Source organism: Serinus canaria, chromosome 3, assembly GCF_022539315.1.
Source record: "Serinus canaria isolate serCan28SL12 chromosome 3, serCan2020, whole genome shotgun sequence".
NCBI lineage: Eukaryota > Metazoa > Chordata > Aves > Passeriformes > Fringillidae > Serinus > Serinus canaria.
The window spans coordinates 67,818,072-67,830,648 of record NC_066316.1 but is presented as its reverse complement, the minus strand read 5'-3'; the positions used below and the strand labels follow the sequence as shown (position 1 = coordinate 67,830,648).

At 42.2% G+C, this 12,577-nt stretch overlaps 1 protein-coding gene across 1 annotated transcript in view; it reads right to left on the bottom strand.

Annotated features, from left to right (window-relative positions):
• Positions 1 to 11,133, bottom strand: part of CDK19 (cyclin dependent kinase 19) — a 118,372-nt gene extending 107,239 nt beyond the window's left edge. Inside the window, exon 1 of the mRNA XM_018917479.3 lies at positions 10,852 to 11,133. Within this exon, the coding sequence (XP_018773024.3) occupies positions 10,852 to 10,979 (128 nt within the window). The 5' untranslated portion in view covers positions 10,980 to 11,133. The remainder of the gene's footprint in view (positions 1 to 10,851) is intronic.
• Positions 11,134 to 12,577: the final 1,444 nt, after the last annotated feature.

Sequence of the window (12,577 nt, the reverse complement as noted above, 5' to 3'; positions counted from 1 at the left end):
ATTCATAGCAGATTGGGGTAAGCAGACTTGACAGCCTGTTTGTAAGGGTAAGAACTAAAGTGTTCACATTAAACCCTGAAAGCTGTAAAATTATTCTGCTGCTTCAGGTAGCTTTTTCCAGAATTTGCTATATTTAAGCAGAAGATAGAGCTGCACATGATTTAATAAAATCTTTACAGACAGGCTTGATTACAGATAATGAATAGATTTAGGAAATATCTCCCAGCATGTGAGGATTTGCTACCTTAAAACAAGGAACAGCAGCAGCAAGGAGAAAAATAACCCTGAAATAAAGAGGAAACAAATTTTTATTTGTCAGCAAATTACATACTAGGATCACAGAAACAGGGTCCTAAGACTATGCCAAAACAAAGAATCTGCCATTTGCTTCATAAACTCACTTAAGAAGAATGCTTGCAACTAACTATAAATGTGAAGAAATGAGCTGCCTGGTTTTGGAATTTTTTAAGTCCTAAAGCCATACCATAACCACACTGTCCAGCTTAATGTGCATCACAGCTCTTTCTATGTAGTGCTAAATACTGCAACTTTGATAGGTGGGAAATTACTATCAAATCACCAAATAGTAGGAAGCCTGTACTTTGGGATCTTTTTTAGCAAGAACATGTTTCAAATACCAAGTGCAGATTTTTTTTCTAAACCCCTATAATGCATTAGGTTTGCCTATAGCAGAACAAGCAGAATTATTGACTCAGTGTAAAAGGGGGGAGGGCAATGGCCTAAAAACTGCAGTTACTCAGTTTTCCTTTTCTGACTCATGACATAATCAAATATTCCCTTAAAGCACATCAAAGTCCAGATTTATCAGAGATCTATCAAAATTTTCTGTTCTTTTCCTTCAGACTTCCTAACTCAAACCATCTACAGTGAAATTATCAATTCTCAAAGCCAGATCTACACAAAAGCTTGCTAACACAATGTGGGTGTGATTCTTAGGTGGTAAATTAGCCTTTAGGTACTAAAGCTGTGCCCAGATCATGAATAAGAAGCAAGACCCAAATTCCATATGGGCAGAGTAGGGCAGAGCGAGACAGTGCACATTTATTACAGCTGAAAAGTTGCAAAGTAGAAACAACTTGCTCACAATGAAGTAGAAGGACTGGAATGAAACTCCATAAAGTCACCCCAAGGTCTACTTTAATTCAGTCTAAAACAAAAAAATCATAATTTTTGATTTTTTTTTTAATGGAGCATCTCCACTTTTTTTCTTCACTTCAGTGTCAGGACATGAGGATTTCTTGAAGATAGAGGTCTTAATCCCAGCCACTAAGACAACCTTGCTACTGTTCAAAAACAAGTAAGGTCTTTAGTCAGCTTTCATATCTGTTCCTGGGGAAAGGGAGGGGCATTCTGTTTCCTTCGAATTTTAGAACTTCATGTCTCATAGTATGAAAAGGCTTCTGTCACAATCTGAGGTTTAAGAACATCACTTGATGAAATTTTATGCTGTTTTTTTCCCATCACTGAAGTGACACTAGAAGTAGAATCAATGGCATTCTACTCATAACAAGTCTTTCGGTTGTTCTGAAGGTCAAGTTAAATCTGGCAATTTGTCTACCTCTGTTTCTCATTTGAAGCATGACAGAACTGGGCAAAGGAACAACCGGTTATCCAGTACAATGACTGGTTTTAATCAAAAGATATGAACATAAGCTAACTTTGAAGTCTACAACACCCTTGAGAACAAGGCAACAACTGATACAGAAACTCTGTTTTAGGAATAGACACATTCAAAGACATCAGCTGACAGCCACTCTCAGCTGCACTGACGATAATTAACGCAAGCAACAAACACAGCATTTTTGAATGTGCAAGGTGTTAAATCTTAACATGAATCCATGGTAATTCATTATTAACACAGGTGAGAATTTTCTCTAAACACCTCTGAATTTGCAGAATTCACTACTTATAAGAAGTATCTCTCTCAAAACAACCAACTTCAGAGGCAAACACGCTGCTAGAAATGTCACACATGAGTGGCCCTTGAATCTCCTCAGGCTCTCAGACCCCACAACATTAGCAATGAGGTGGCAAAGTCAAGGACAAGCAGAGGCAGGGCTGAATCCCAGCATAACCTGTGTGAATGCTTCCACGTGCTCTAATAAGCTGGCAAAACAAAAGAGGGACAAAAGAGGAAGAAGACCTTCTGGCCACACAGAAAGGATTGATTCTTCCTTCAACTAATGCCTGAGGAAAGCAGATACATAGCTTCAAAATAGTGAAGTGTACCTCCAGATGCAGTTTCCATTCCAGCAAGTTTAGCTTCTGCCTTTAAGTCAATTGCCTATAACTCTTATTTTCACTTGACTGTAAAAAGATCAATAGCATTTTCTACTTAAGTCAGCACTGAGTGAGCAAAAATAAAATCATACTGCACATGAGGCCCACTTTATAGGAACACATGTTTAAAGCCACACTGTCCCAGACTGTCCCCATGTTATAGCTTTTATTTAGCCTAGAACCCTGATACTTAACTGAGCAACCTGACATTCCCAGCACACACAACAAGCTATGGCCACTGCTCTGCCTACTGGAAAGCCAATCTTCAGTGAGGCTTCATCTACAAAATAAACAACTGTAGAATATTTCAGGATTGTGAATTTTGTAGAAAACAGATGACAACTGAGGAGAAACAAGCAGTTATATAGTGGCCTCATTTGAAAATATTGTTTTAAAGATTGCTAAGCCCAGAAAAGAGAGAAGCAAACATGAACATGAATAATGCCCTTCAGCGATCCACTCTTTCAGTAATCTCAGCTTCTTCAATCTTTCTCACAACCAGAAAAGTCAATTGTGCTTTCCAATAACGTCAAATAAAATAATTAAATCATAAGTGATAAAAACCCCAGTCACAACACGTGAACCAAAAAACCCAACCCACACTTCCAGACACCCATTTTGTAAAGGTCAGTTGACACAATCTCCACAACATTGCTTCCCTCTTATTAGACACACTAGTATTTCATGAACTCTCTTAAACTCCCACCAATAAATGAAAGTGCTGTACTCCCACAGAAATGTCTAAAAAAATGTTAATAGAAAATTCAGACATAGAAGTTAAGTTTCAGTTGAGTTAAAGACTTTCCCTGGACTCTCTTGACAACAAATTTTGGTTTAAATATTTCAGCACTTTTTTCTTCTTGAATCTATTGAGATAATGAACTTCACAAGAAGTGTAATGATTTTTAATATCATCACAACTATTATTGTGTTCTGTCAGTCATCTAACTTATAGTCAAGCAAACCATGTAAACCAAGCTCCCAGAGCTGGGAGGTCTTTTATAAACCTATATTATTTAGAAAACATGAAACTCAAGTCAAGTTAAAACAATAAACTTCTTGTGTTTGCTACACAAGTAGAAACTGTTCTTCATTTCCTGAAGTCTCATACTAAGTTAGCCAATTTATTCCAAATGCAGTTGTCCTGGACCAGTTTCAGCATTCCTTCAAGCAAATGTGCTGTTATTGAAACAAATAAATCTTTTTTCAGTTCTAACACTTTGTTGCAGTAAAAAACCAATAAATAAAATAAAACTGCAGTGTATGTCAGTTCTCAAATGCCAGCAAAGGAGCTCAAAGAAGGACACATCTTTGGAAGCAGAATGCTAGAGCTGCCTATCCCTGCTGCTAACAATCCCTTCCCGATGACACACGTAGACCACAGCTCCTCCTGGACCCAACATAAAGCAGCAGCAAGTGCGCGCAAACAGAGTCACTTCTCAACACAGAGCTCTGCTGCTACAACCAGAGGACAAAGGCACCTTCTGACCCAAGTCTGTGCAAGCCATAAGCTTGATTAGGGCTGCAGAAGAGGCAAACAGCATTTCAGAAGGTATTTTCAAAACATAGGTGAAAATTTAATGTTACTGGTAAATCTCTAGTGCAATTTGGTTAAGACATTCCACAGAAACTTTGGTTACTTGTACAAACACATCTGCAGCATTATGAACCACAGCAATTTCTGGGGCTTTGGGGTTTTTGCTGGCTTTTTGGTTTCTTTTCAAATCATACATGATATGAAAATACTCATGTTGAAAATCAATTTATGAAATTTAGACCTCTACAAGTCTACTCACAATATAATGTGTTAGATTGGACAACCCAGAAATACAACATACTAAATTGCTATATCAAGCAGTTCACACAAAGAAGCATTTAGTTTCTGACCTAGTCCATGGTCTGTCTTGCTTTGGGGGGCAGAAAAAAAACTCTTCTTCCCCTTGAACCTCTCACTTCCTTTTCCTGCAGCTCTACTAGAAAACTCTTAACCCCTTCACTCAGAAACAGGAACCTTCTTGCCCACTTCATTTCTTTAAAAAAAAAAAAATAAATAAATAAATAAATAAATAAATAAATAGCACCACTAAACTTTGAAAGTTTTTCCTTCACATCTTATGGCCTAATTTATGTACAATTCTTTCTTTACAAGCTTGGGAAAAAACTCATCTGTTTTTCTCAAACACAAACCCTTCTACATCTTACTGACCCCCTTTCTTCTTCAAGCTCCTACCATCATCACACCACCGAAAGGTGATGTTGCACTTTACAGCTTATTTCTGTACCTAGTTTCAGGGAGAGTAACAGAAGAAATGACAAATTAGCCATGGAAGAAACCATATGCAAGAGTCTGTGGGAAGCACTAAAAATTACTCATCACCACTTGTGCTATCCTCTTGAGCAGGAAGCAAGGCCATGGTATAGTTGCAACAGCAGCTCTCGTTAAGGCACAGATACGAAGTACATATTATCTCTTCCTAGATGAGGACTTTTCTGCTAGAATGCATGGCAGGCAACCAGTTAGACAGGTTTGGTTTAGTTCTGCTGCTCCTTCTCACACATATTGAGAGCATTTAGTGGTTAAGTGGTATTTTCAGGATTTGCAGGTAAATCTAGTATTTAGGTTTTCTTTGCTTTTGAGAGATTTTAGCAAGGTATAAACACCTTCAACTATTCTACCTTCCTCAAGATTAGAAGTTTCATCAAAAAAAAAGAACAAATATGGAAGTGGAAAGCAAACCATAGGTTTTCCAATACTGATAAGAGATTTTCCTGCAGAGAGAAGTAATTGCTTAAGATCTAATACATTGCATTCTGACTTCAGCCAACAATTCTGTGATTTAGCCTGTCACAGGTTTATATCAGTAAAAAGCAACTACAGCACAACACTCAAATTACTTATGTTCATGGCAATGTCAAAAAGAGGAGGTAAGAAAATGTAAATATATAAATTATTATAGACTCTCAAATGTCTTACAAGTATCAACTTGCATTGGTAAATAATATTCCAGTTTCACATTCAAGAGAGTATAATCCTTTCCACATCAGTGAGTTGCCTCTCTTTTAAGAGTAAATGCAACTGCAGTACACATGTACTCATTCCCCAGATATTTTGCCACCAACGCTGCTCATTTGCAGCATTTAGCTAACTTGAGCACAAGTTTCCACTCCTGACAAACTCCTGCTGTATAAGTTAAGTAATTTAAGTTTTACAAAATAAGAATATGAGGAGAACAATACACAAATTAATTGCTATACAAATACTGATTTAAGAGATCAAGCAGATTACCTTTACCTCTTCTACACTTTCAGTTTTCTACTACCACAGTGACCTGAGCCACCACCTTGACCAGATGCAACCTCTGAAAAAATAATATTAGCAGAAATACTAAATACACTAAGCTGCTCCAGCAGAAATTCTGTTTTTCCATTGGAGCCATGCTTCATAGCAGATTATTTTTTTCTCTCTCTTAATCAGAATTTTTCTACTTCTGCCCCAAACAAAAAATAATCATCAAATAAACTAAAACAAAGGAAAGCTGACATAGCCACAATCACAAGCAGCATTCCAGTGTAAAGATTATATAGTCGCCTTGGCTAGATGCTTAATCCTTCATTCTGTCTCCATATCCTACCTACCATAGGATGGTTTTGGTTGGAAGGCATTTTAAATATCATCCAGGTCCACCCTCCTGCCCTGTGCAGGGAAACCTTTCATTAGACCAGGTTGCTCAGAGCCCCATCCAAACTGGCCTTGAACACTGCCAGGACGGGGGCACTCAACTCTTACGTAGACTTGGAAGCTGTGAGTTAAGAACCTTACATTAATGATTCTGCACACCAGTGTCAGTCCAAGGAGGAAAACAGACTCTTCAGTTACAAACTTATAATACTCAAAAATAGGGGTAAAAAGAAGGAAAGAATATTTCATTTTTCTTCCCCTTCCTATGCCTGTGTTCCACAGTGATGCTTCTGGACTTGCATCATGGTTGTCCAGTTTTCAAAAGGGAATTCCGTATTTGGCATCTAAGATGAAACCTGGTTTATACCAACTCTCTTTTGAAAAGTTACAGGTACCATAACAATAAAGTAATCTGACAAGCTACAAAAGCATACTACTACAGTAGCAGATAAATCTACATCCTTGGTTCTTCTGATCCAAGTACAGGGCAGAGCCAAAGCTTTTATGGCAGGAGGGTCTGCCAGGGCAGCTGGCAGTGAGCCTGGGAGCTGCCCAGGGTACAAATCCTGGCCTGTCTACTGCCATCGATTTGAAAGCTGATCACTTCATATTTTTGGCATTCCTTCAGTTACAAGATTAAAAAGCACATACTTGATTTTTGAAAGGTGTTCTAAAACATACAGATTAAACTAAAATTACAAACTTATTTTTTCTTTCCAAGTAGCTATATAGGTAATATTTATAGGAACATTTGTTTCCTAAATGCAGATAGTGAGTAAAATGAAAAATCAAATAGCCCTAGATTGAGAAAAAGCAGCCACCCTGATTGTTTGTTTACAGGTAACCAGAAGCAGCAATAAATAGAAAGGTTGTATTTACATAAAGATACAGCTTTTGCAAGTGTTGCATCTGCTGTTGCTGCTACAGAATGAAGAACAGAGTGGCCTATTTTCTACTTGACTCAAGTATCCTAACTATTCCTTGCACTCCTGACTAACCAGCAGTGGTGTCTTTTCAGCTTGCTGACTCATGCAAACCTCCACCTGCAGGTGGACTGACATCCTGGTGAAGAAATACTCTGTAGTGGCCTGGATTCAAAGATTGATTAATTCGAAAAAGTAAGGGAAAATAACTCAGGCATACACAACAAACAGAATTTCCAAACCTCACTCATCCTAAAACTTGCCTCTCATATGAGCAGGAGATACTAGAAGTGAATCAATTAAGCACAACATCGTAGCTTAAAATACAAAGGAACATAATGAGGAGAGGTAAGGCAAGAACCAAAACTACATTTTCCTAACCATAACTGGAAAAGTTGCATTCTTTACTTTACTAGACAGATGCGAATGCGTCGAAAAAAACACTTAGCAGTACCCAAACAAAAAAACTGTAACAGATTTTCCAGCTACATAAAGAACTAATACTGATGACTGAATTGCAATCATGAGGCTTATATCACAATTTCCTCCATCAAGCACCGGTCCAGTTTTAGTGTACATGAAATAAAGGACTGGACAGCTTATATAAATACCTATTTTCTACACCTTCAGGACTACAGAGGTATTAATGAAAGTTCTGTAAACCCAAGTGGCCTAATTTAGCTAAATGTATAACACAAGTAGTACCTCCAGACCTCATCAGACCATACAAACACTACTGAACTAAATAAAAGCTGCAGCTGCTCAAAATCTCTAAAAACATAATGATGCAGTACATTCAAATGTAACACCAACATTGTTCAAATCTGACAATTTAAAAAAGAAAAAAAATCTTTTAACTTTCATAGAAACCAGTCAGCTCACTAGAAACATGCCAAAATTATATTCTACTCTAGGCTGAAAAAGCCAAACTAAGCTGTTACTTTGTCAAAAAACTGCTTTTAAGCACCAGCTATTCACAGAGATCTAAGCAACACAACCACTTTTTCTACAAGCATTTTATCGAACAGCTTGCCAAGCTCCATATAAACACATTTTACTATTTCATAAAATTCATATGCCAACTTTTTGAAACATGAAGTGACAAGTTCTCAGTGGAATTTCTGGAGAGCTACAAGGTTCTTATTGCCCTCAGCCTCCTGAGACTGTAAATTAACTATATGAAGCAAGGAGCCAGAAACTTTCTCTTTTACATAGGAATGCCTTGCAAAATACTGAAACAGTCTCCGCAATCAGCTAAAGAAGAACTCCCTTACAAGAGGCTCAAAAGCCCCCAGTGATCAGCATATAATAAATATGCACCACTGCTAGATTTCTTTTGCTAATTTCTTTTATTAGCGACGCCTTAAAGTTCATAACTAAAGCTAAATATCCTCCAAACTGCAGATATACTTTAGTTAGATGTTTACATAAGGAAATCATCTCATATTAATGGTTTTAGCTGTTTTCTAATTTTTTCCTAAATTGTTCATATCTTACTTTCACCCAAGGATCTAAATTTACACAATAGGAACTAAGAGTGAACTCAGCAATGCAACAAAATGAAGACCAAGAAAAAAGAGAAAAAATAGGCCACTGTCCAAACGTCATGAAGTAAAGCCTCTGAGTATACAGTACAGTTGAATTTGTGCCATGTTATATTACATGTCAATCTATCTGACAGCACTGAAACTTTGCACTTCCTTTTACCAGTTAGTTGTCTTACACCTCAAGGTCTTCCTTTGATTATTCCCAGCTCTGACACATTAGCTATCTTCTTATCATATTTACTTTTGCTTTACTACCCATTTGCATTTGTCATATTATTGTAGGGATTTTGAAGACATGTTTTTTATGGTGCTTTGTAGCAGCAATGTAATTCCTGTGATGGCTTTCCTTTGCAGATGATGGAAATGAAAAATGTCTAAAATTTCTGGGTTTTACGTACATCAAATTTCTTTCTTTCTTTCATAAAACAGTAAACCCAAAGCTCTGCCTTTATTTATGCTATTCTTACAAGCAGCAGTTTTAGGCTTACTATACCAAAGAACAGCAACAAACATTTAACTAGCCTTTTTGGTGGTTTTATTACCGCTTCCTTTCCTCCTATCCCATGTATGTTTTACATATATATTTATATGTGTGTGTGTGTATATGTATGTATATATATATATATATACACACATATATATATATGTGTATGTATATATGTATGTATACATTTGTACTTAGGAAAAAGAAGTAACCATGAAAACTTAACTCAAAAATATTGGAAGAGCTCAGTGGTAGCTGTAATACCTGCAAAAGCTTTGATATTTCAAGTTAGCTATGCTCTAGTATTCCTAAGGCTGCAGAGCAAACTAGTCAGAATCAGAGCTCATTTCCTGGTATTTAACCCTTCACTGGAATTAGTATCTACCTTTCAGTTATTAATCACTTTTATACTACAGCCTCCTAATTCAGAGTTTAAATTTTCAAGACACTCATGAATGCCATTTATTCCTACAGAAAAATTCCTAGACTTCTCTACTAATCTAAAGCAGCAGCATGTCATTAACCACTTCCAAAAATTTATTTAAGAGTTGTCATTTTTCCATATTCAGTCTCTTCTTTTTCAAAGTTTCAGTTGGCTATAATGGAAGGCTATTCTCTTTAGCATACTGATAGAAAGGAATCACCTCCAATTCACAGGCATATCTTAGCCAACCTTACAGTATGTTTAGAACACTCTGCAAACACAGCCTGTGTTTGTGCACTAGGCACACACCACAGTGAAAAAATGTTCAATGGTTCTTCTGAAAGAAAAGGATTCTGTTTGGAACCCACACCTGCACGAGAGCCTTGCTCAGGCCTCAGGACTGCTCCCTTTCAACAACTGCATGCTAGCCAAACAATCCCAAATTGCAATCCTAGCTCCCCACTACTCTCTCAACCACAGCACCGTGAAAATAGCATCCATGGAATACCTATCCCATGGTACTGGCTTTCCCCAGAGAAGAGAAGAAACCTTGCTTAGCCAACATACATGGGCTTAATGCCTAAAGGACCTCTCTGGATCAAGCCACGAGCCAAGTGTTTGGGGACAAGGACTTGTATCCTGCTCTCTCACGGGAAACTGATGGAGACACACCTGTGCATAGGTACTGTCAGAAGCCACCAGCTCTGCCTACAAGGAGCGTCCCGGACAGGCCATCAAGCCAAGCGTGCCCGGCACTGGCATCAGCGGGATGCCTGGGGCTGGGGACACACCAGGAACCACCACACACCCCGGCAGCTTCCCGGGCCGCTCGGGAGGGAGCAGCCGGGGAGGGGCCGTCGGGAGCTAGGTGCTCCTCCCTTCTCAATCCCCTGCAAGTAATCGGAACAGAACGTCAAATTACGAACGCGGTCATACAAAAGACGAAGGCGACGACCTGGATGGAACACGGCGTGCAAAGCAAAGGCGACTCCAGCGCACAGCCTGCTGACACCGCACCATCAGGGATGGCGGGGGGGAAGTGGGGCAGAGCGGGACAAGCTTTAGGTTGAACATTATGTAGGACTGCTTACATAAAGGGCGATTAGACACTGGAAAGGGCTGCTCAGGGAGGTGGTGGAGTCCCCGTCCCTGGAGGTGTTTAAGGAAAGACTGGTTGTGGCACTTAGTGCCACGGTCTAGTTGAACATGGTGATGTTCGGTCATAGGGTGGACTCGATGATCTCAGAGGTTTTTTTCCACCCTAATTGATTTCCGTCGCTCCGAGCAGCCGGGCACCGATGCGCGGGGCAGGGGCACCGGGGCCCGCTCCCGGCGCGCGGCGGGGGATGCCCGGGAGGGCTCCGCGCTCCGGCCCCCGCGCTGCCAGAAACTTTCCGAGGAGGGAGGGAGGAAGGGAGGGGAAGGAAGGAGGGGAGGGCGCTGGTGCGGGGGGTAGGGGGGGTTTGGAAGGGGGTTCTCGGCGCGGCCCTTACCCGTCCTTGCGGCGGGCCTTGTAGACGTGCCCGTAGGTGCCTCTGCCCACCTTGCATCCCTCGTACTCGAACAGGTCCTCCACCCGCTCGCGCTCGGCCGCCAGCTTCGACTTGAACTCGTAGTCCATGTCTCGCCCATGGGCGGGGAGGGACGGGCGGGCAGGGGGACACGGCGGCCGGATCAGCACCCGCAGCTGGCGGAGCCCCCTCCCGGCGCCGCCATGTCCGGGGCTCGGCGGGGGCGGCGGGCGAGGGGAACGGGGCGGGGGGAGCGGTTTGTTTTTGTTTTGGTTTGGGGCTTTTCAGCGGGGGGGCGGGGGCGCGCTCCGCCGCCGCCACCCGCTTCAACTGGGCTCCTCGCGGCGCGGCGCGCGAGGTGCCGGGAGTCGTAGTGCGGCTGCGGGAGCCGGCCCCGCCGCCGCAGGCGGGACACCGTAGCGGCAGAACTACAACTCCCGGCATGCCCCGGGCCGCCCCGGCCGGGCGGTGTCGGCGCACGGCCCTCTCCGGAGACACCGGAGCGTTTCAGCGGCCGCTGGGAACTTGCTGACTCTTCACATTGCGCGCACAGGCGGGAGCGGCGAGTGCGGCCGGACAAGGCGCCTCTGGCTGGCAGGGAGCGAGGGAGGGAGGACCAGAGGAATAGACGGTGAACAGGCACCCCATGCTGCGGGGCGCCGAACAGTGCAGCGACTTGTTTATCTCGCCAGCTGCCATTCACGGTCCGGCCCCGCCTCCCTGCGGGGTGCTGCCCTCTGATTGGTCAGTGCTGCCCCGCCGTGCGGCGGGCGGGGCAGGGCGGGCCTAGGCCGGCCCCTGTGCTGTGGCGCTGCGAGTCCATATTGGAAGCGGGAGGTTCTGTGGGGTTCGTGCAGGCTGGTGCTGCTGAATAAACCGATCGCTTGCACATCGGGGCTCATGCTGTGTTTACGCTCACATACAAACTAGGCCTATTGCTGCGTCTTTAGGATCCGATGCCGTAGCAAGGCTGTGTCCCTTCAGCCCCGAGCAGATTTTTAGACAAACGCGGCGCTCCTTTGGGGTTCGGATTTCATCAAAGTACTTTGAGATCGCAGAAACATTCATCGCATAACATTCTTTTAATGTTATGTCTCGGTCTCTCGAAGATTCTTTTGTGAGGAGCGTCACTCTGCAAGCTTTCTTGCGTTATGGAAGTGCCAGGCACAGGTAACTGTATGAAGAGTCACACAGAATCACAGGATCAGTCAGGCAGGAAAAGGCCTCTGAGGTTGAATCCAAGTCTATGATCAAACACCACCATGTCAACTACAGACCGTGGCATTAAGTGCCATGTCCATTCTTTCCCTAAATATATCTAGAGATGGTGACACCACCTCCTCTCCAGGCAGTCCATTCCAATGTCTAATGACTCTGTCTGTAAAGAAATTCTTCCTAATGTCCAACATAAACCTCCCGTGGTGCAGCTCGAGATGATCACCTCCCATCCTCTCACCTGTTGCTGGGAGAAGAGGCTGACCCACACCTACAGCTTCCTTTCAGGGAGTTTTAGGGAGTGTAAAGTCACCCTCGCCCTGACCTTATACAGCCTGCAGGTTACATCCCACTCTAGAAGCAAAGGACAATCCCCACCTTGTGTGTTCAACCTCCGATTACTCCTGCCAGCAGCAAGTGAATGAAGCAGAATTAAATTAGAGGAGGGGAGAGTAAAAATGGCATCTCTCCACACACAGAAACCATCTCAGTT